The 24,782-nt window shown below is 41.2% G+C and overlaps 2 protein-coding genes across 7 annotated transcripts; both read left to right on the top strand.

Moving 5' to 3' along the window:
- Positions 1-860: 860 nt before the first annotated feature.
- On the top strand, positions 861-7,805 carry LOC116382609 (F-actin-monooxygenase mical1-like; the record flags this gene model as incomplete). Its single annotated transcript, XM_031845796.1, has 11 exons — positions 861-1,034; positions 1,292-1,348; positions 1,435-1,702; positions 2,156-2,217; positions 2,472-3,267; positions 3,385-3,500; positions 3,601-3,714; positions 4,731-4,824; positions 5,415-5,508; positions 5,764-5,837; positions 6,546-7,805. Coding segments are annotated over 11 exons (2,043 nt in total), but the record flags the coding sequence as incomplete, so codon positions are not given.
- A 1,079-nt stretch (positions 7,806-8,884) lies between these two features.
- On the top strand, positions 8,885-22,837 carry camk1gb (calcium/calmodulin-dependent protein kinase IGb). Of its 6 annotated transcripts, XM_031844886.1 has the most exons (14): positions 8,885-9,415; positions 9,598-9,776; positions 13,587-13,698; positions 16,805-16,930; positions 17,075-17,149; positions 17,251-17,389; positions 18,365-18,488; positions 18,713-18,788; positions 19,121-19,233; positions 19,356-19,434; positions 19,910-19,997; positions 20,316-20,662; positions 20,758-20,855; positions 21,471-22,837. In XM_031844886.1, exons 2-13 carry the CDS (start codon positions 9,716-9,718, stop codon positions 20,813-20,815), a joined length of 1,398 nt encoding a protein of 465 aa, XP_031700746.1. In that variant the 5' UTR covers positions 8,885-9,415; positions 9,598-9,715; the 3' UTR covers positions 20,816-20,855; positions 21,471-22,837. The 6 variants fall into 6 exon arrangements, with proteins under 6 accessions (XP_031700746.1, XP_031700745.1, XP_031700747.1 ...); XM_031844885.1 differs by having other exon boundaries at positions 8,885-9,776; XM_031844887.1 differs by lacking the exons at positions 8,885-9,415; positions 9,598-9,776 and adding an exon at positions 11,278-11,418.
- Positions 22,838-24,782: the final 1,945 nt, after the last annotated feature.

Raw genomic sequence — 24,782 nt, 5'->3', positions numbered from 1 at the left:
ATAATTATTTCTGAAGCTAGCTTTTGGTGACGGCTGCATTAATAGTGGTTGCATAGACACTGCAAAGCATTAGCATCGACTTAAAAGGATCATGTGCCTTCCCACTAAAATGGGTTGAGAATTGATCAAATCAATGCTGTCTCTTTAAGAGCCTGCTACCCAGAATTCATTTGGCTTAAATGGCCAGTGCTGTGCTTAGTGGCAGCTCCACTGGTAGTGCTGTTCTCCTGCACTAAGCCAGCCGAGCAGCAGCAGAAGACAGAGCAAACAGTCACCGTGTGGACCTGGTTTATCAGGTCTGATGGGACTAGCTTCTCTTGAACAGGATCTACTATTCCTGCACTGAAGGAGGATTTTCTCCCAGCTCTTTGTAGCAGAGGTATTTTTTTTTTTACAGTCTTTGCAGCATGGGTAGTTTTGTGCAAGCGTACATTTTTGAGCCCAGCGTTTGGAGGCACTGAAATGAGCTGAAGTGGGTGTGATAAACGCTCTCTGTGTCTGTGTGATGCTGCTCTGCTTGGGATCCGCCGCCTGATGTGCAGGCAGGAGGGAGCTGTCACTCTCCGGTAACCTTATCTGAATGCTGAAAGGATGGGAGTGGTGGTTAGGACAGGAGCTGAGGAGTTTTTATGTGGATTGACAAGTTAAATTCGGCTGCTGTGGCGCTACAGAAAATACAAGTTAGATGGGTTTTTTATATTTCTGACAGAGTATCAACATAAAAAGATGTACCGTGGAGATATTAAAGAAGGCACACTTAGAATATTTTAAGCTGCTGTATGCAGCGCTGCAAGTAGGCCAACACTAAGGCTCAGGTGTCTTTTGGTGTGCAGCCTAGTGCTATAGTAAGATAAACTGAATTTGGTGTGTCCCTCTCTGACAATTTTTTTTTATTTTTTTCTTTCCCTCAATATCTCTTGGCTGCAGACCCTGCAGCCTTCCTGCCGTCGTCCAAGCCTCTGTCTTTCTCCAAGACACAGTCGGCTGTCTTCTTCCTGAACAAGCTGAAGCACAACTCTCTGCAAAAACGCAAGGTACGCCCACTGTGACTGTGTGCTGACTGTTTACACGGCGCCGAGAAATGTTTGATAAAGATATTTTCAAACACGCTGGCTGGTTGGCTGGAGTTCACGTCTGGGCCTTCAGTCTGTGTTCTGTTGCTGTCCGTGACTCACATCCGTTATTTAGGGACGAATTGTTAGATGTTATAACAAGGAAAGTGGTTTTCTAGTCATTATAATGGTTTGAATGTTCTCCACATAATCGGTAGTTTTTCTTATTTCCTCTATAGGAAAGGCTGGCATCTGAGAAAAGAAGTAGAGAGACGAGGATGGGAGATGAGGACAGTGTGCGTTGTGTAGCTTTCTGTACTAATTTTTTATTTTTTTTTGCCAGTGTGGCTTCACTGAATTCAACTCTGCCTTTTCCCCTCAGACGGTGTCGCCTCCCGTGTCCCCTCCCATGTCCCCTCCCGTGTCCCCTGAGCTCAGTCCCACACCTGATCCTGCTCCCGATCCCGAGCCTGAACCTGGTGCTGTTGTGTCCATGACGAACAGTGAGGAGTGTTACTTCTGTGCTCGGAGGGTCTACGTGCTGGAGCGCATCAGCGCTGAGGGCAAGTTCTTCCATCGGAGCTGCTTCACCTGCCATCGGTGCGGCATCACTCTCAGACTGGGAGGATACACCTTTGACCAGCCTACAGGTTTGTCAAATGAATAAAAGAAAGTGTCATATGTTCACAGGAACTATTTGGACACAAGCATCCATTCAAAATATTGTTGTGATTCTCAAGGTTTCCCCAAATTATTTGTACATGTTTGGTGTAATATCTGTTTTATGTTCTCCTTCTTTAGCAGCCTCTTTAGTTTGCTTCATCCTCTGTTTAAGCAGTTAATGTTTTGTTGCTCAGTGTAACGCACTTGTATTTGTGGTTTAAACAGCTATGTTAATTGCTAAGTGGAGTATCACTTATTCATTTATGAAATTAATAATTTGTACCAAGACCCTTTTTTTTTTTAAAGGGGTTTCCATTTAGAGTGAATGGACTTTAATCATTTATGAAAAACAGCAGGCCTTTTCTCGTTAGCGCGTCAACATTCACTTGTCTCCGACTTTTCAACTCCTTTTATTGCTTTTGTCTGTGATGTCCCCTCAGGGAGATTTTACTGTGAGCTGCACTCTGAAGAGCTGGAAGTCGGGCCGGAAACATCGTCTAAGGTGGGTCACTGAACAGAGCAGATGTAAACCATTGTGTAGCTTGCTGCTCGGATCCCTCTGTTCGTAATGCTGGTGATCCACAATCTTCTGTTGCACGATATATCATCCTCATGGTGCCTACTCCTTCACAGCAGTCACGCCCAACTAATGAGGATGTTTGTGTCTAAGCAACTGTAGTCTGAGGAACAAAACATATTAAACAGGAATTTGTGCTCTTTCTTTGTCTTTTTTAACAATAACATTTTTGTATTCAGGTACGCGAAGGAACAAATGAGGAGAACAGGCTTTCCAGTGATGATTATACACCATCTCCATCAGATGAGGAGTATGAGCATACTGTGGACTGTGGTCCCTCTGCTCACTCGCAGTCGCATAAACCTGAAGGACAGGATCACCGGGTACTTGAATCCAAAGAGGACTCCCAACAACCACATATATCAGAAACTCCCATACATCCTCCATCTAAAACTGAGGTTGCAGCACCCACCGAGGAGGAGGCCGTGTCCTATCCTGTGCCAAAGCCCCGCCTCTCTCATCAGACCACACCCAGCCATCAGCCCTCACCTCCAACAGCAAAACCTCGCACAGTCCACATTGTTAACCCCTCGACACCAGAAAACCGTTCATCTCCAACCCCGACAAAAGAGATCTCAAAGGCAGCCCCGGACTCCCGTCCGAAGCAATCACTCCGAAAGCTCCGGCTGACCGATGAGGAGAAAAGCCAACTGGTGAACCTCCAGAGCCTCAGTGTGGACTCTGACTCAGAGACCCCCGGTGGATCCTCCTCCTGCTCCTCTTCCTCTGCAACTGCAGGAGTTCCAAGCCCTCCTAAACCACAGGGCCTCGATGGGCAAGACGAGGAGGGCTACTGGAGTGGGAGCACCGCAAGTCACATCCGGGAGAAGAGGAATCGGCGCTGCTTCAAGAGAAAAGAGATGCCAAGCGGGCAGACCAGGGTAAGATCCAAGTTCTCCCCCTGGAATCTGTCTTCTCCGAGAATCAGCAGAGACACCCGGCTCAGTGTCCACATTAATCGTCCAGGGAGAGTGGGTAAGTAAGGACTCATTCTCTTTGATCCTTGGTGAAGAAAAAGATTGCTGGTTGCAGGAGGAAAAACATTTGCTGTGTAACACTTGTCACAACATCTTTCTTCCATTTGTACCACAGAAACAACATTCAGACACGCTCACAGCACCTCAGAAGAGGGCGCCGATGGAGATGATGATGACGATGATGACGATGAGATGTTTGCGCAAGATGATGTTGACTTATCTGATGAGAAAGTAAGCCGAGGAATGGAGCTGATATTTTCATATTCATATGATAGTGAGCCTGCTACATTTAAACAGCAGTAGACTTACAGGACTGACACTTTGACTTTAGTTTCAGACTGTGCCATCAGACCCGGTTGAGGCTGAGAAAATGGAGTTTGTGAAGATAAGGACACTAGAGCGGCGGGCCAAGATGAGCAAATTACAGCGATTGCGCAATGCCCAGGTCAGTGTCTCTCACAGCGTTCCAATACTCACAGCTCATCCATGTTTTATTGGTGAGTGGCTTCTCCAACTTCACTCACTGAAGCAATTCACTTGTATATGAATATACAATTGTATAGCTCATACATTTGTGCTGTGAGGTTAAGTGTATCAATTTGTTTTTGAATATTTTTTTTGTATGTTAGAGTTGTTATCCTTGAGATTTCATTCCTTGCTTATTTGGTGACACCCGTGGTTACTTGTGGTAACAGCAAGTGTGGTTTAATACTATAGGCCTCACTATCCTAGGCGCAGCAAACACTCCCTGTGCAGTAGCTACTTTGTCAGATATACAAGTTGATTTAATAAAGAAGTCAGTCAATAGTCTATTTTTACATCACGCCATGAGCAACTACGGTCTGATTTCATGCTGCACACTGCGCAAGTAGTTTTCAACACAACAGCAGAGTACAGTAAAAGCAGTCGGTTACCTTCTCGTCCCAATACTCCCGTCATTATTTAAAATGGATCCACTGTCAAAAGAAGAAGAGGGAAACCTAAACAACCTGACAATGCCCATGATTGTTTTGAATACATATTTTTGATTAACTTTTGGTGTGACTGATTCCAGTGGCTTCTTCATAATAAAAGTCCCCTCTTATTACACAAGTTGCACGCTTTAAATGTGATGCAGCAGCAGTGGGAAATGTTTGGTTTGCATTAGAAATAATTGAGTAAACTCAAATGTGTTTGTGGGAGCAGTAAATACTGAGGCCGATATCAGTGAGATTAGAGTAAACACTGTAGCGCTGGATTACATACATTGTGAATCTCTCGCGCTTAGCTCGGCAATTTCAACCCAGCGTGGGAATGGCGGACTCCGCCGCTAACAATGGAAATTACTTTTTAGATAAATTACTATAGAATGTATGTATATTAAATGGCTATTGCAGAAAAGTTGCGTCAGTAAATACCATCATGAACGAATAATGATTTGCTCAAGCACCTTTCTTACGGTTTCTTGTCTCTGGTTCGCAGTCCATCCAGAGGAGACTGGAGGAGATCGAGGTGACCTTCAAGGACTTGGAAGATAAAGGTGTAGTGCTGGAGAGAACCCTGCGTGGAGAGGCTGGTAAGACCCACACGTTAACAGCAGGCTCCCCTTTTTCATATTTTTTTATTAAAAAATTACCCAGATTTACAGTTTAAAGTTATTTCCATGCAACCAAAAGTGGTTGTTTTGTGCTGGAATAAGATGCTGACTTGTAAATTATATGAAGTCCTCTCTCTTCTTCTGGTAATAGGAAGTGGAGCGAAAGCTCAAATGAGCTGCTGTTGATTTTATAAATACATAAATTAATAAGTAAACAACTAGAGAGTCTGCTCTGCAAATGGTAAATATGCTTTTAGTTAATTATAAATAAACACCAGGTGTTTCCATTTAAAACAAAAAATATTATGAGCACTATAAATACAGTACTAAATACATGTATATTGATGGGGTTAAAATGTTTACCTTTTAATTTTTACAAGTCAGCTGAATTCGCATTGGATCAGCCTCAAGAACCCTGTAGATGTGCTCACTGACGTGGCTGTTGTGTCATATGCAGCACATCACTATATTTAGAATTTCCATAAAAACCCATCTTCCTCTTTTTCTTTCCAACTTTACAAACGAACATCAAACGCAGATACCCAGACACTGTATTTCTCCACCTCTAGGCAGCAGCGGCTCTCCGCAGATGATTGAGCATTGGATCCAACTCGTCCACGAGAAGAACGCGTTGGTGTCTGAGGAGTCTGACCTCATGGTGGCGTGAGTGTACACCTTGCAAATTAAAAAAGAAACTCTTAAGAAGCCCGAGTCGTCACGCTGAGAATACAACACCGCTTTTGTGCAAAGTAGAAGTGACACATTAACCACATAAGAGCAGGGCGTCCACATCAAAACACGGTGGTTACTGTTTGTTCTCCTCTTGGTGGTCACCTGTCTGGTTTACAGTCAGACTCTGTTTGTCATGTGGCCTTGTGATGACCTGCAGCTACAGCAGGATGTTTGTGTTTCTCTCAGGTCTCGACAGCTGGAACTCGAAGACAAGCAGAGCATGTTGGAGTCGGAGCTCAGGAAATACATGGAACTGGATGGTGTGTACTTTGGTGTGCTTCTTGAATAGTCCTATTGATTTTAAAGCAGTTAGAAGAGAGCAAGCCAAGTAGCAGTTGTGCTAAGCCAAGGCTATTGAGATCATCATTGCATGTTTTTCCTTTTCTAATGACAACATCAGTGCTTTGGCAATGTGGCCCTGTTCACTCAATCCGTGTATTTTGTAGTAAATCATACTTATTAGCTTTGGCTGAACTTTGAAATGCCAGATAGAAAAAACAGTAATTATTTCATCCATACTTATGAGCAAACAGCTGCTTGTTTACGCAACAATATCATTCATTTGGAGTCGTGTTTCTGTCCACCTGATGAATGAAAGTCTCATATTCACTTTCCTCTAGCTCTGTTTTTGGTCTCTACCAACTCCTGAGACTAATATCTGTCTCTTTAGCTGCTGGATGCTCCTCCTTGTTCAACAGCTCTCTAACTGCGTGGTAGTGTACGGTGTTGTTTTAGAGCTTTGTAGGGTGAGGGTGAACTGAATCAGTTAAGCTGCAGTTCGAACAACTAAACACTGAACTGAACTCACTATAAAGCTCTGTAAAGCTGAAGGGAGCTGCAGATCTAAGCCATAATTATCTGAACGAGCAACCCCTGTCACATTATTTTCACATTGCCATCGGTTCATTGTTATTATAAACATATTGATTATTGCCTCATTAAAGTGTGCACATGTGTTTGTCTGGCAGACAAGACAACAGAGCAGCAGGCAGAAGAAGAACGGTTCCTTCAACAGATGATCGACGTGGTGGACATGAGGGACTCCTTGGTGTTGTTTCTGGATGAGAAGAGGATGAAGGAGATAAGCGAGGAGCAAGAGGCCTTCTCCATCAAGGAGGCCAAGCGGCACTCGAAGGCGGGAGCTCAGGTTCACTGGGCGTAAGGCTTTCACGCACACACACATACTCGGCATGAACCCGTGTGTGCTGTGCAGTAGATGCCCTCTCATCTACTGTATGTGAGACTTACTGCTTTCAGACTTAACTTCTGCAAAGCCAAAGATGATACCGAATTGTTGAGGGTAAGTGGTCCCTCTTTATACAACTAGGAGAAAGAGCTGAGGCGTATGGGCCAGAAGCTGAGTGAATCTGTTGCAATCCGCCCCCTAGAGGGAGACATAAACCTGGGAATCTAAGGCTTTGCGTCCAATAACTCCGCAGCTAAGCCCTGCCTGATAGTGTGGTCACAGCAACAGACCACATATGAAAAGGGACCCGTAATGTCTGCTGCACTATTGAGCAACACAGCAGATAATCAGAATGCAGCTGGGGCCTTGGCCTTGTTTTTGGTGTCAGTAACATGGGACTCAAGTGCAAAACCAAGACTAGGCAGCATAGAATTACAGCCGTAGAGATGGATTTAAGTGGAAAGCACAGGGTGGATGGTGTTTTTGAGAAATATTTTGATGAATACATGCTACTGTACACAATATACACATAATTCTATGTTTAATATTTGTACACTGAATAAACTCGAGAAATATGATGGTGCAGAAAAATAAGAGGTAGATAAAATATTACAATTAATAAATTCCACTATTGGTATTTATAACATTTTTATGATCCACTTTACTTTTCATTCATTTTTTAGCACTCCCTGCTGTTCACCGTGTTCTTTTACCGATGGCACGTGGGATAGTTCATCTCAGGGGTCGAGGTTGGGCTTTTCACCGATGGCCTTCGACAGTGGTGGTGTATTATATGAACACGGGGGATTTGGTTGTGAATGGGGGAGAAAAAGACTTAACGGACTGGTTCATCTATTTACAAATGCTATGTTTTATCTTTTGCAGGTGTTCCTCTTTATGTTCTGGCAGAATTGACAAATCGAGTCAAAGACCAGTTTCATTGTTAGTTCAAAGGAGCCTTATACATTCATTGTTCTGCTGCCATTTTGTGCCGCCCTGGACGGCTCTTCACAGTATATCAAATAAAGATCATGCACTTTTATGTTTTCGTTTTTGTGTTTTGATGAAACACTGAGGTCTTCAGTGGTTTAACTGATGTCCAGTTCTCTCGGGTGTTTGTTTTCTGTTAGTACGTATTGCCATAACCTTGGCCCTTTATATAAGTACAGGGGTTTTACTGCCTGTGCTATTCTGACTTCTAACCTCTGGGGTGCACTCTTCTCCCTCTACATGACCGGTAAACTTAATAAGACAGCAACAGCAGCTTATCAGAGATGGTGCAGGTACAGTAATTGATTCCTTTATACAACATTGATTGTGTCCCTAACTTCACTTTAATCTCAGGTTATGTGAGCAGTGGATGTTTTTTTTTTTTGTTTTTTGTTTTTTTTTGCACTAATTCAATTATTTTATGTTGCACTCAATAACTAACTAAAAATAACTAATTTTTGTTCAGTGGATTTAAACCCCGATTACATTTTGTTGAATGATTTCTGAAGGTCTATAGATGTGATGAGTTTGAATGTCTTCTGACTCTCCCTCACGTGAGAACACTTAAGTAACCGATCAAGTTATTTAAAGCAATGAGCACTTTCCTGATCCCGTTAGTGTAATCCCATTGACCATTCAGTTAGTCACAATGGATCTTTAAGAGCCTGAGGCAATGTTAATTGTTTTGTTTTTCGGACAGCTTTGTTTTACATCACTTTAATTACATAATTACTTTATTCCCCCTGGGGAAATTACATTTTTTCACTCCTTGTTATTTCACAGACATAGGCCTGCAATGACCAGAATCTGAACTGGCTCCTGTCAAGATACCAGTCCACGCTCCATACTTGGTCCGTGTGGGACCTGAACCGGCCAACCTCTGGTACCCACGAACTGAGTCACTGGAGTTGTGGTTAATCCCACCAGCAGGGGGTTAAAAAGTTCAAACTGATCCTTTCCCTTATAAACTGGTTGGTGACGTTAGGTTACACAACTCAGGCCTGGTGTTTAGCGTTTCATCAATCTGTATCGACACGACACTGAAGAAGTACTCCGGTTCTTCAGTAAAAGTATCACTAAAACTATGTTTAAAAAAAAATACAAGTAAAAGTCCTGCATTCAACTTTAAGTAACTTCAAACACATTTTCCTGATGATACTTGCATACTAATATATAATAATTTAAAAGTAACATTTTCAATGCAGGAGTTTTACTTGTAAAAGAGTGCTTTTACAGGAATTAATACTGTTATTTAAGTAAAGGACCGGAATACTTCCTCCCCAACTGGGGGTGTAACAGTATAGACGGTATATGTTTTTGATTATTGTTTTTGACCAGCCGTTTCCTGTTCTTTGTAACTTTTCTTTAGTCCTGCTCAAACACTCTAATTGCAGCCTGTAATAACTGTGTAATAACAGTTTAACATTCACATCAAACCTGCCACGCTCTTTATAGAAGCTGCTGTTGCTGTTTCCTGCCCGGCGCCGTCTCTCCTGAATAGAAAACACTTGAACTCGTTCTAGCTCTAAAACCAAAACCTGAAATGGAGGATCAACATGACAACCTCTTGGCCCTGCAGTATCCATCCATGACAACACGACGAGCCGGTCCAGCCATTGATATTCTGTCTCTCTATTTACAGCAGGTGCCTAGAAGTATAAGGTAGGCCGCATTTCAAGCTATAAAACTGAACCTGCCAGATATCACACGGGATCAACACTGCAGCGTTTGACGAAGACCTGTGTTGTCTTAAAAACATGCCTGCATTGCCATAGCTGTTCCTTCTAATTAGAAATATTTGTGCATAATTATTATTGTTTTGTGTCCTTGTCCTTTGTGTGCAGTAAACACAGGGGAACAACTGTCTTCTGTCTCTGCGTATATGGCTTCATGAGCAGCAGGGGAAATAAGCACACGATGCAGTTTAATACATAAGCCTGTTAAAGGTTGCCTCGGGAGACCATGTTGTATGCTGCGACGTGCTTACAGCCTAATGCAGCAGTCATCCCCATCTGCAGCCCAGGTGTGAAACAAGTTTCCAAACACATTTCTGTTGTCTGTACCACTTTCTAATAAGGCATGCCCCTCGTCTAAGAGATTTAACAGATGGCTTTCTTCAATTTACCAATGCTTTATAGATCATTAATAACCCGTTAATATAGGAGCATCTGTGATTTTTTTGTGTTCTAAAAAAGTCTAGCTATAAAACGGTAGATTGGATGAATTACTGTGAAAATGCTTTATGATTGTTTATTGCTGAGTAAAAAGAACTGAATGTTTACTAATGCATACAACATTTCAAACACTTGATATACATTATAATGATTTATATAAATCACTAGTTATCTACTACAATATACAAATATTACAATTGAATTGGAAGTTTTTTACAAAATTGACTCAGGAGATTTAATGAGGCTTTGTGACACTGATCAACAGAAAAAAAGACCAGATGACTATTAATTCCACTTATAAAGTACAAAATATTTGTTTGCAGAAGTATTCAGCCACTTTGATAGGACACACCTGAACCATCTGGACTTCTATGAAAGTCAAATACAGTATTTAGCTAAGTGTAACTCTTGCAAGTAAATACAAGTATTTTGTCACTAACCGTCATTCAACCCTCACCAACATACAAGGACTGCTGACTGGGGACCTCAAGAACTGTATGAAACAAGCATCATAGCAAAATGTTAACTTGTTTTTTTTAACGAAAATAGACAGAGCACATGAGGACATCTGTGTCTGTCTCCTTAAAAATAATTGACAGAGTGCCCCTCCCCCCCTAACTGTGTGACACTTTAAATTAGGACCCATCTATTCTATTTGATCTAGGCCGCAATCGGTTACTTCTGACTGCATCTGCATGCTTTCTCCCTCCCACTAAACGCATGTCAACTGAGAGAGACTTAGTATCTAACATGATTATACAAAAAAGGACTAATTCATACAGAAACAGGAAACAATGATATAACGTAGGAATAAATGTATTGACAAAGTCATAAGTGTGGGATGACAGAATAAAGCACCTGTGAGGTATGACAAAAAGTATACTTTTGGGGTTTGAGGGGACACAATTTGGTGGGATGAAGGTTACAGGATCTTTGTCTGTAGATCGGTGTCAAAAAAGGCACATTAAATCTAGTTTGATTCAACTTTAAACAATAAAACATGAAGCATGTAACATGTACTTTTATAAGCACTGTAATAAATAATGAACTAGATCAGCAATCAATCATTTAGAAAATGCCTATTAGTGTTCATCCTTTCTATTTGATATAATTATGAATATCATAATGCATTGATAAACGTCCACTGTATTAATTAAGCCATTAGATATAAAGCCTGTATAAAGAGGACCTTATAAAACCGTGGAACCTGTTGTTAAAACAATCATCAGTACTGGCCACGCATTTCAAAATGTGAGTCCACCATCAGTGTGGAGAGGCCCCGCCAAACTGATGCGTGTGCGTAGCCGCGCATGCGCGTGCACATGTTGCTGTTTTGAATGAATCTGTGTAAACTTGTTGCTGCGTGGAAAGATGACTGCAGCAGCAGCAGCAGCAGCAACCTGACCTGCAATCTCAATGTGCACCTGTAACACTGTCAGCAGCCCCTCCCCTCGGCTCTCTCCATGGATGTAATCTCTGACTTGACATCAGGTACTTGTACAGTCCCAGACAAAGTAAACGGTCCAGACCACTGCGAGCATTTGACAGGAGAGTCCGAGCAGAGCTCCAAAAGCGCGCAGTCTCTAGGTAAGTCTCTTCTTTATGAAGGGAGTCACTTGGATCTGGAGGACTGAAACTACTCTCGTTGTATTTATGTAACTGTAGTTTTTCAGCCCAGAAGAACGGCCAGTGCTGGCTAATTCGTATTCTGTGCGTAATTTGGGGTAGTTTGGCGGGATTTTTTTTGCATTCGCATTCAGCATCATGAGTCCAAACTTGCTTGTATGATACTGTTGCTCAGAACTGCGCGTGCTGCAAGCTTGCTCTGAATATCTGATCACTCTCTGTTTTGCCGCAGAGTGATCTTTCCGCGCGATGCCGCAGCCAACTTGGTAGCATGAGTAGAAAAGAAGGGCTGCATAGCACCATCCGCTGTCGGTTACTACCACATCTATTTGCGTTGTTATTGTCCATTCATTGAAGGGTGCTTTAATGTAGGGTAAAAAAACCAAAAACGCGCAACTCGACTTTAAACCTACAGCTAGGGGAAGAGCAGTATAGGACTCATCTGTAGAATAAAGATAACGTAGAAAGATTTTCAAAAAACAACGGCATAGTAACTGCATTACATTGCGAATCAATGCTGCAGGGTTTGACTCCGCAAACGGGGTTTGAATCACTGCTTGTGGTTTTGAACATGTTCTCCAGGATTCAGTGGGATGCTCTTCATGGCAGCGTGTGTATCAGATGCAGCTGCAGTCTGCTGCATGTTTTAAGCTGCTCAAACGCCGCGGTCAGAGAAGCGATAAGGCTGCTGCCGAGGGAAGCCATGAGAACAACAGGGGGACAAAAGGCGCAAGAGCTTTTGTTGTGTGCGTGAAAACAGTAGACCCCCAGAGCTCAGCAGTGTGTGTGAATAAACAACACTCTGAAATTCTTAGTATGCAAATGGCATGTCTTAAATTAATTGAACTGCAATATTGGAGTCCATGCACATATGCACGAGGACAAAAGAAAAATGGATTGATTGAAAGATTTAGATATCAGATTTGTTTTCCCCTCATCTGTTGCGCATAGATTCTAATGCTTATTTCAAGTGCCTTTGGGGACAAAGGGGTACTTTTACTTTAAGCACATTATCCCAATTACAATTACATTTAATTTAATTATACATCGTCCACATGTTCACTGCAGGACTTTTACTTATTACAGGCTGCAATTAGAGAGTTTGAGCAGGACTAAAGGACAGTTACAAAGAACAGGAAACAGCTGCTTAAGGAACGCCCTCTAGTCTGCAGTATTTTTACAGTTTGATATTAGTACTTTTACTTAAGTAAAGGATTGGAATACTTCCTCCACTGGCTGTAGTTAAAGACATTTATTCTGCACGTAAGTTAAGTTGTTTGAAGCTATCTGCTGGTATTTATACCTGTAATAAGGTCAGGTCTCCAGATCAAGAGTTGCTTATCCCTTATATAAGAAAAGAGGGCAGGAAACCAAACTGGGTAACCTTATAGTGCTCCTAATCCTTCTCAGTACCTTCAGTTTCATTAGATAAGTCACTCTTTCTAATCCTAAGAAATGTTCTTTGTCTAAGTATTTTGCTCAACATAAGAAGTGAATATTGTATGAATACTGTATGATGATCAGAGCTGTGTTATTGCATTTTGTTTTTTAAACTTTACCAATAGCTTTTGATAATTATTTTAATCTGAAGTACACATTTTTGTCCTCAAATCCTCAATTTTCTTCCTTGTTTGATATCTCTGATCGATTATTTATTCATACACTTCAGCATCATACAGTATCATTTGACCCTGGTACAGTGTGGGCCAGGCACTGCTCCGTTCATACCTTCCTGTGTGCTAGTTACCGCACGGATTACTTGCTCTGACCTTTTGTCAGTCAGACACCGGCACATGTCTGTCTCCTCTGCTCGTCCTCCTGCGGACAGTCTGAGCAGCGCAGCAGACAACCTTCACACCCGCTATATCATGACTCTTCAATAATCCCAAAGGACTTTCTGTTCATGATTAGGATCACGAGGGGGTCTGGACAATAAGCCAGGATCATTGAATTTACTCACGGAAAGAAAAACGGGAGCATTGTGGAACTTCAGTGTTGACATCTATGCTTCTCTTCCTCCTTAATTCTGAAAGAAATCCCTGTTGAAGCTTCTGCAGAAATGGGTCGTCAAGAGGCGCAACACATCTGGAAGAAAGTCACCGAAAACATCCAGGAGGTTTTTGACTTCATGGAGGAGTTGGGATCGTAAGTACATTTTACTCAATGTAAGACACCACTGTTTCTTTAAGTATTGGTTTATTCAAGAAATCTTAATATTTACTGAGCTAGCTTTAATTTCCTGTTCAGTTTTTGTATATATGTAGAATGTCTTCCTGTATTTCTTAGAACCTCTGGGAATATTTACGAGTGCTGGATGTTTAGTTTAGTGATATTAAGGCACCACAGTACAACTTGTGTCTTGACTTGCACATGGCATGATAGTACACTCTGCACATGCTTGTTTCAGTTGGAGGACAGATTACTGGTTTGATTGGATTGACATGGGGAGGCCTACTTCACTGAGGTCTTAGACAACATCACGCTTTAGCTGTTGCAAAGGGTTAATCAGTCTGGCTTTGAGTCGGCCTCGCAGTTAATTCACGAACAAATATTTGTTTTATTTTATATCGTTTTCTCGAGAATCACATTGAATTTTCACTTTCTCACAAAGGTTAGAAAACAAGAGTTACAACATTTAGGTGATTAGAAGATTTCAGAAAAACAATCATTTTTGATAACTTGATAATCATTTAGGTCATTTTTAAAGGCTTTGCTGGTTCTCTGTGTCTGCTAAACTGAAAGTGGGTTTTGACTGTTGGTCTGATAAAACATGATGACATCACGTTTGGCTTTAGATAATTGAGATTTTTCATTCTTTTCTTACATGTTATAGGCAAAACAATCGATGAATCAAGAAAATAATGAACTGATGAATCAATACTGAAATCAATCATTAGTTGCAGCCCTAAAAGATGTTTATCAGTTCACATGTAGCTATTTTCAATAACAACAATGAAGATGATGTTTTGCTGCATGTTACTGTATACTCTGCACACACTCAGCTAACAGTTTCTTGTGCTGACCTAATTCCTGTGAAGTCAACGCTGATGATCTGCAGGTTCTCTGAGGTATTCAGCAAGCGGCTGTAGAACAGTAGATCAGAGGCCCACAGTAAATAAAGGTGCAGATGTGAATGCTGCCTGCGTGTTTTGGAAAAACAGAGCGGATATCTGTGCTGAGGGCCGAGGAGGCCGCTGGAAGGCTTTCAGCGGTGATTGGACAGTGAAGGAGGCGAGGCCCTCCTGAGTACAGTGCATGATATAATACGTGGCCCAATTAGTCTGCGGCAATTACTTTTATTTCCCCGAACACTTTGAAAAACAACTCTGGGAGTGTTATGGAAAAGTGGGCAATGAAGTTTAGATCTATTTGTGATACGTTTATTTCACCTCATCTTAAGTATTCAAAATCAATTTCAAGGCAAAATGATGCTTTAGTTTGCAATTAGATTAAAGACAAGGAACCAAAAGAGAGACTCCAAAGCACGGTGAAGGATTACCGTTCCTGCCTGAGCCACTGAATGATTTTGCTGGACTGCTTTCATTCCTGTTGAAGGTGTCAACAGACTGAACCCTCTGAGCTGTTACGCCCATTCTCATTTATTTTTTTTCCATCACAAAAAAAAAAAGGAAGAGAATCCAGAAGGGACAGGATATCACCAAATACAACCTTTCCCATTGGGCCTCTGTCGTCATACATAGTGTAAACAACATCCGAATGGTTTCCAGGCAATCAGCACACAGTCTCTTCAGGGGTCAATGCAACTCTCAAAAAGCACAGAGCAATTTCATTCTCATCTACAATTTTGACTTTTAAGCTCCCAAATTTACACGCTCGAGTTAGCTCGCCAGTGATTTCTGATTGCCCTTTTTGTCTTTTTATAAAAGGATGCTGTCTGGCTTTCGTGTGCAGGGCTTGATTGACGATTTCTCTTGAGAGTAGCAATAATCTTCAAGGAGATCTGAGGAACAGAATGAGCTGTGGTAACCAAGGTGAAATCAGTTGAGCAACGGGGATGTGAAGTGCTGTGATGATGCTGTGGGGGCAGCTTGTTGTCTGCCTCCCTGAGTCTCCACCATTCTGCAGTTTGTATGTGTGTGTGTGTGTGTGTGTGTGTGTGTGTGTGTGTGTGTGTGTGTGTGTGGCAACACTGGCCTTCTAAATGTGAGATACACTTATTGGAACAATGGGAAATTAAACTGGCAACTGTTATAATTTCACATTGTGCTGTTAAATTAGTACTCAGCTCCTCCAGCAGGCGCATGTGTCGGTCCTCATTATAGTACATTCCTTCATCCTTCAGGGTCAGTATCATCACCTTATAGGCAGAGGGCAGGGCTGACTTGAGACCTGTCTGTCCACAGCCCTTGACATCTGTCTGTGACCCATTCTGTACTGTACGCTGGCAGCTTGTTGTTCCCAAGGATCCCTGCCGCACATGCTCAGTTTCAGAAATTCGAGTACAGAGCTCTCCGCCAGGAACTGTTTCTGTTACGTCGGGGATAAAGCACCTAATCCACCTGGTAGAACAACTATTCCCAGCCAACGAAGCCCAGAGCACCATAATAAGCCTCTGACATGTGAATAGTTAAGCCACAGAGATCTTCAGTAGACCTTAATTGAACCCCTTGATATTGCTATTTCTGCCTTGTGTTTATTTTAATTCTGATGCGCTCCAAGAAATTCTGAGTCTGTTTGCAACTCTGCGTGACGCAAGTATGCAAAGGGGCAAAAACACGATGAAATGATAGAAACAAAACAGGAGACATTTTTAACACTTTAAGAGGGGATTAAATCTTCTGTTCTGTTCGAAGGTAATAAAATCACTCGCACCTCAGTAGCTCCTAACGTTTTTACGGTGGAAATAGTCCCACACTATTTTCGTTTTTACACTTTGGGTTCTTGTACAGATGCAGATGTTTTTAATGCTAAGCTAACATCTCCTTGCACCAGCAAGGAGATATTGAACAGATATGTGAGAATGAAATGAAAATGTTCCTCTCACTGTGAGCAATATATCGTGTTTCATAATATGTCAAACTATTAGCATTTACACATACAGACAAATGGGAGCTACGCCTTTCATGTAGGTTATTATTACCAGCCCTGCAAATAGATTATCTCTATAAATGAAGTCACATTTGACCCATCGAAAAAATAGAAAAACGAAAGCAAGCTAAATATCCCTGATTCGCTTGATTCCCTGAACATTTATAACTCATTTTCAATGTGTTTGTGTGTTAATGAACAGGGGGGCGTTCTCAGAGGTGTACATGGTGAAGGAGAAGAAGACGGAAAAGTTGTTTGCCATGAAATGCGTGAAAAAGAAACAAAAAACAGACCCCAATCTGGAGAATGAGATCACTGTGCTGAGAAGGTAATCAGCGTGTGAATTTTTACGAACCTTTGACTTTCATTTCATATTCTCTAAGCAGTCAGTGGATGGTTGTTTCTGTTGCAAATATGTCAGTTCTGTTGTGGGATTATGACAGCAATGCCATAATGTTGTTTTCCTAAACAGAATCAAACACGACAATGTTGTGGGGATGGAGGATTTATATGAAAGTCAGACCCATTACTATCTCATCATGCAGCTGTGAGTTTTTACAATTTGACATGATTATTCAAATGAGCAGGTAACCTAAATAAACTGGGATTTAAGATCACATGTTGATGTTTGTGTTGTCTTCTTACCAGTGTTTCAGGCGGGGAGCTCTTTGACCGTATACTGGACCGGGGGGTGTACTCGGAGAAGGATGCCAGCAGCGTGATCCAGCAGGTGCTGCAGGCCGTTAGCTATCTGCACGAAAACGGCATAGTGCACCGTGACCTCAAGGTGTGATTCAGATAATATAAAAAGTCATACGTTTGCTTTGGCTGAAGCATGAGTACAAGCGTTTTTACTCAAGTGCACTTTTGGGATAAAGCCACGTTATAGGACCTTATATTAAATGGTTGAGTGCTGCAGGAAAGAGTCCTAAAACCCTGACATAAGTTAGCATTGTTGCACTTCCGGTTCCCTTGTCTCGAAGTCAATGTGTTTTTGAAGGGGTTTGTTCTACGATATATGAAATGTGTCAGTAAATAACACTCTTGTGAAGCTTTTAAGTGTCTTTTAAAAAGCGATCGCTAACAAGTGGCTAAATGAGACTACAAAACATCATCAGGCTGACTAGTCTGCCTTTACAGCCTTGTTATAATGGTGCTCATGCGACTGTGGTGTAGTTTGTTAATAGCCTAACGTGAGCTTTTTTTTTTTTTTTACTTCTGCCTATTTATTCATTCTTCAAAAATCATAAAAGTGGTGTTCATTTGTGGAGATTATCTTGTTGAGCAAAATATGTAAGTTTGTTTGCCACAAAAGCCTATTTTTTGCAATAATCCAAAATCCAATGGAATAAACACATTTGCTTCTCGGCGAGGGAACCCCTTGCTAACTTCCAGGGTTGGCCTACAAAAATATGTTATCCCTGCAGCAGAGCTTTGATATAGCAGCAAGCAACTATTAGCTATGTAACCTTTAAATTAATCATTTTACAGGGTTATGTGCTGGATTATTTATTTCTCTGTTGCTTTATGTTTACCGTACAGATATGAGAGTGGTATTGTTCAGCTCATCTAACTTTCAGCAAGAAAGCCAAGAAAGCGTTTTTCCCAAAATGCAAGACTGCAAGTGGTGCAGCAGTGGTCCTTTTATAGAAAATGATACTCGAGAATTTGTCCGACCACAGGCGAAGTAACACATTAAGAAGCTCTTCACTGAGGACATCAATGCGTGAACAGCTCGCCTGTTTGTTTTGTCCCTCTGCAGCCAGAGAACCTCCTGTACTACAGCCAGGAGGAGAACTCCAAAATCATGATCAGTGATTTTGGACTTTCCAAGATGGTAAACAATGACATCATGTCGACAGCCTGTGGCACCCCAGGATACGTAGGTAAGGAGACATGTCTTGTTAATGAATGATGTACTGTATGGACACTAACTGAGTGTATGTGAGTGAGGGGGGGGTTAAATAGGTCGGAGAAATGTATAACACACAGGGGTGTCACATTAAGACAGCGCGACAGCATTACGATATGTAATATTTATACCTGTGTTTCTCTGCATACAGGCCTAATTATTAAAGGCCTAGCTTTGACATTTGTTCCACTCTTTCAGCTCCTGAAGTTTTGGCACAGAAGCCCTACAGCAAGGCAGTGGACTGTTGGTCTATTGGAGTTATCACCTACATCTTGTAAGTATAAAAGTCATGGTGAATGTGTGCACACATCAGTAGACAGAGACAGAGAGAGGAAAGCAAAAAAAAAAAAATAGACTACCAAGATTGTAAATCAGCTCCTGGTCTCAAGTGGATTTTCAGATTAAAAGCCACTGCTGGTTATGTGTGTGTTAAGCATGACACGGATACCTAAATACATTATAATGATGCAGTGATTGAGCCATAGCACCACCTAGTGAGCATCTACTATGCATACTGTTTCACTGCACACATTGGCAAATATACATGTGTGGAACATTTCTTCAGTGCTCCCCTTTTTCCAGCAATAATAAATGCTTATGTTTCAGACTCTGTGGATATCCGCCTTTCTATGAAGAAAGTGAGACAAGGCTGTTCTCCAAGATCATGAAGGCGCAGTATGAGTTTGACTCGCCTTTCTGGGATGACATATCTGAATCTGGTAATTTCACGGAGACATAATGTACACGGCCTGCTGTAGCAGCTTTATTCCACCGTACAGCCCTAGCCCTAATGTTTGTGTGTGTGTGTGTGTGTGTGTGTGTGTCACCTTTTGATCTGCAGCTAAAGATTTCATCCGTAACATGATGCAGAAGAATCCAAGCATGCGCTACTCCACTGACCTCGCGCTCCTACATCCCTGGTGAGTGTAAATCGTCAGCCTGGAAGGATTTTGATACAAATATTGGTTATGACGCATTCACTTAAAAGCATACAGTGTTAAATTGTATGCTTTTAAACAATATAAACTGCAATATAGTTGAATTTCTTGAGCAGAGTTGGGTTTTTCTCTTCACTGTAAAATGTCTATTGGCCACTGTACCATAGTTAGAATAACAAGTAACATTTTTGTTTTTTTTCTTGAAAGTTGTATAAATCTAACAAATTTCATTGTGAGTTTTTGCTGTTTTATTATGCAGCACTAATCCCAAATAGCAGTTATATCTAGGGACAGCAAAATAAAATGTATTATAATCCTTAGATTTATAACATTTTAGTGACACAACAAGTTAAAGAAGTATGTGTGACATACAGGAGTGTATCCCCACAGATGTGTTTAGGATTAACGCCTACATTGAAATATATTCAAGCGCTCCGCTGCGTCATCTGTTTTCCAGGATTATCGGAAAGACGGCCCGGAGTCAGGACATTTACTATTCCGTCAGCGTTCAGATCCAGAAGAACTTTGCCAAGTCCAAGTGGAAGGTTAGTCCTTGCCGATTTCTTGGCTTTGATGTGGTAAGCTCATTTAGGAGCTGTAGTTTATAGTAACTTAATCAGGTGCCTACCTAAATCCTTCCTGATTAAGGACAGTTTGATACAATGTTGTTCAGTAATCAAGGCCACTGATGGCCGATGTGGGGCTTTCACTGTCAGAGGAACCAAAGTGCACTTGATTGTTCAGCAGTAAAATTACTTTAAAACATAAATCTATTAACAATCTGTGTTGTTCTAAAAGTGTTCTAAAGTGAAGCTATGTCTATATGGCTCTCAGATCTCTTTTTGGACATGTTCACTTTGCAGCAAGCCTATAACGCAGCAGTAGCCATCAACCACATGAAGAAGCTGCAGCTGGCCCAGTCAGAGGTGGCCCTGAGGAAGGCCAGTATCCCAGACATCAAGGTGATCGACGTGTCCTCCCCAAAGAAAAACCACAGACGTCTCGATCCAGACAAATTTGACCCAAAAACAGAGATCCATGGGAACGTAAAAGAGACGGTTCACATGTCGCTGCCCACAAGCCCCGTTGAAACAAAGAGCCATTATCACACACTGAAGGCCACTCAGAGTCACGCCGGCTCACACCACGCTCCCACCATGGCTGAGCAGGGCAAGAACGTCTACCACTCAGAGCCCGCCAACCTCAACGGGTGTGTAGCAGTTTCATCCTATGTCATGCATTTTTTTATTTCTGATATCACAGCAGGACTGCCACATGATGAGAATCTCTCTCTTCTTTTTTCAGGTATGGTAAAAATCGTAACGGCAAGACTCTACAGACGGGAGTTTGCTCCGTCATGTGAATGCTGCACGAAGTTTACATGGAAACAAGCATTTTACTTGGTAGGTTCAAGTAAGACATTTACGTATAAATTACCACATACATTAATGTAAAGTGTTGCTACACATACATTTAAAAAAATTGTTGCAAAGTATCGTGGAACTATGGAATTATATCATAGGATGCATCAATTAAACCGATTTCCATACATTGTACAAATGCATTATAACATACAATATTTTGCAAATACATTGTACATAGCAATCATTATATTACATCTTTATGAGAGGCAGGCATTTTGACTGCGTCATAGTAGGAGATGCACAGGTGACATTAACGAGGGCTCCATGGCAGTGTGACAGTGAACTAGCATGAACGATGCCCGGACCCTGAAACTGAAGCAGCTTAATGGAATTCAGCCAATATCGATTGTATTATTTAAACTTGTGCTTTTCCTACTGTGAAATGTCAATATGTCAATATGCCTATTCCTTCTTTAAGTACATGGAGTTTGGTGAATTCACATAATTCCCAACTTCAGCCACAATAACTCCCTGTGTGGGAGTACAGGGCCCTTGATTACATGCTGTGTGACAATATACTGTTTGACTGTTAATGTGCTGTGTATGTGTGTGTGTCTGTGTGTCTCACCATGAGTGTATTTCTGCCCTCTGCAGGTCAGTGTTGCTGTGCTGACTCAGCATGCAGCTGTTTTGTGTCAGCAGGTCCCCCGGTACTGTGACTGAGACGTGGTTGATCCTCTGACGGAACCAAACGGAGGTCCACACAGGCAGAGGGACTTTTTGTTTTTTCTGGAAAGAGTGCCTATGAAGCTTCCCGACAACCACACACACCAACCCAATCTCATGGGAAGGCGTATAAATAGAAAGACATATCCACGTGTCATTAGTATGCATTTTTGGCTTTTTGCATGTCATTTATATGCTAGTTTTTGCGTGTCACTTAACACCACGTCGCTACCGTGAAGTCCTGTGTTTGTTTGACCCATCCGCCCACCATAAGCAGTCCCTCTCGCATTGTATACTACATCCCTTTTTGACAGCATCTCATAGTTACGCGGATACGCTTTCATTGCAGTCAGTACAGACTACATGCTGTACAAATGACATGCAAAAAGTAAGAAATGTGTTCTTATTGCATGCTAAATGACCTACAAATTGTTGTCATTCATATGCTATTTGGTTAGAGCGGGGTGCACACACACGTACACACACACACACACACACACGAACACTCAGACGCACAAGACTCACTTTAACTCAGATGCACAGGGTAGATTTCAGTTAAACAGGACAGGTCAGAATTCAAGTATTCAAGGGATGGGTTCACTCACCTGCTGAATGTCTAACTCATTCATAGTGAAGCAGCCCCGAACCTCTGATCTCATGAAGGCTTTATGTCACACTCACTGCTGTTTGATCAGGGAGAGTTTAATTCATCAACGCACAGTGTCCAGTCTTATTAGGACTGTGGTTACAGGTTGTTTAAGAGAATACACACAATGCAATATTATTATACTTCATGTGTAAAATACTATACTTTAGAAAACCTAAATTTTTAAGTGCAATAGAATGTATGAAAAAAAATGCATGCTTGCTGCTTCAAATAAGCCATACTGGTATAATATATCCGGATAAAGTTGTTTCTTATCTTTATTACCTTCTTTGTGTTATTTGTTTGTTCTGATTTATTTATTTTTATTTCTAATGTGTTTTCTTTCCTTTTTTATAGAAATGATGAAATAGAGACAAAAAAAAAAAGCATACATGTTCAAACTGACAAATCATTAACAGTGTAAATACCACAAGTATATCCAGAACTTACTGAACTCCATCTATCACTGCCATCAAACTGCTGGAATGTAAAATGTCATTCATGTACGCTGTTGTAGATGTTTCTCCACTTACTGTGAGTGGTTCACGCTTCAGTCTGTTTTTGTCCCTCCAGCTGTAAGTGGCTTTGATATCGATCTAGTCCATGTGTTATGATGGGATGCTCATAAATAAAGCCTGTACACAATCTGCTTTAGTTTCGCTGCCATTTTGTTTGTCCTCTCTCTCTCTCTCTCTCTCTCTCTTTCTTCTTCAAAAAATGACTCCACAGCAACCATTGAACAATATATATTTTTGATGCAGATTGGAACGATTTATAGTACATTAGTAGCAAACTGATGTAAAGCTGTTTTACAATTTGAAAATAAATGGGAATCTGAGCTCAGAGAATGTATTGAGAATAAAACATGGAATGGAATGTATACAAATATCAATACATGAACCATTACCCTAGCAAAGGAATCCCGAGAGTAATCCTGATTATTGTTGATATTCACAGTTGTTGACATTTATATTTTGCTTACAAGTAAATGTACAGTAAACTGCACATTGGCTTCAAATTAAAAGAAATGTGTGACACGAAAAAAATAACAATACACTGAAATGACGAAGAATTAAAAAAAGAAAATGGCACCGTTATCATAAATAATGTCCTCTTGGGCCTATGAAACAAGGTGAAAATTAAATGTTTATTAGTTCTATTTTTTTTCTGTTTTATCCGGCAACTCTGGGTTTGGTTATTTTGTGCTAATTTAAGAGAAATTAAAACAAAAATACATTCGCGAAATCGAAGAATGTTTTCAATTCGCCGGAGAAACACCACGAAAGACGTGCCCTAAAAAATGGGTGAAACAACATCAATTCAAAATACAGGTGATAAAAAATGAGGATGTCGTCGAATGGCATACACCTTTAATTGGGATCAACCTCATAGATGACTTGGTTTACGAGTACAGACCTAGAACTATGAGGGAATGGATTACCCGAGGGAACATTGTTGAAGAATATACAATTCCATGTCGGATGGGTCCAAATCCAATTACAAATTGATTCACTGAATGTTCCCCACGTTAATCTGCCAATGATTGTACAAGTTGATTGTGGGATGGCACTCCTTGGAGCTAAACCCAGCTCACGTTCCCTATTAGTAGGTGAACAATCCAACGCTTGGTGAATTCTGCTTCACACGGTCCGTGTACCATGGTATTTCCGTATTTTCCGAATTAACGGTAAAACAGATGACTAAAACGTACACGGTCCGTGTACACGGTCCTTGGTTGATCACGGTTGATCCTGCCAGTAGCATATGATTGTCTCAAAGATTAAGCCATGCGTAATTGGGATCAACCTCATAGATGACTTGGTGACTAAAAAAAAAAAAAAAGACTAAAAAAAAAAGACTAAAACGTACACGGTCCGTGTACGTTTGAAAGCGAAAAAAACATTACATCTCGTCATAATAGTGTTATACAATGTTCAAAAGTCATATGTTAACATGAGAGGAGAGGAGCAACCAATAGAAGGAAGTAGAGGTTGTTAATTAAATGTTAGTGATAGAAATTCACCCTAAAGCTGAAACATTTGCAAAAAATCAAGTATAATTGGAGACATCTGTCACTTATGAAGAAATCTTCAGCATTTTGTTAAATGGAATATTAAATATCTATCTATCTATCTCTAATATGTAATCGGTAAGTTATACCATTTCACAGGAACACAATTATTGTTAAAGAAAATAATGAACTCATTCCCATATCAGTACTCGGCCTGTGTGCTCAGACCCACACACACACTCACGGCAGCTTCTGTCTCCCCTCTAAATGAGGCAGATGCATACAACTTAACACCATGTCTCTTAACAGTTAACCCAATTACAAGATGATTCAGCATTCATTCGTAACTTCTCCCGCTACTTGTGCTGCCCCGTCGTTCGGGTCTTTCCCTTCAGTTCAGTCTGGATGCTAAAAGTTAACGCTCGGTCCTCAGCAGCCTCTGATTCCCGCTCTGTATTTCCACATCTCACGTGAACTCCGTGCTCTCGCGCAGCTCACGCTTCACTGTTCTTAAAGTGACAGTACGCCTAAAATAAAAGCAGCATCTGTCACTGTCACTAACCCTGCACGTAAGTCATCTCTA

This window comes from Anarrhichthys ocellatus, unplaced genomic scaffold, assembly GCF_004355925.1.
Source record: "Anarrhichthys ocellatus isolate YVR2014 unplaced genomic scaffold, GSC_Weel_1.0 scaffold5, whole genome shotgun sequence".
Classification (NCBI taxonomy): Eukaryota; Metazoa; Chordata; class Actinopteri; order Perciformes; family Anarhichadidae; genus Anarrhichthys; species Anarrhichthys ocellatus.
Note: the sequence above shows the minus strand (reverse complement) of the source record. Positions and strands in the feature narration are given on the sequence as shown.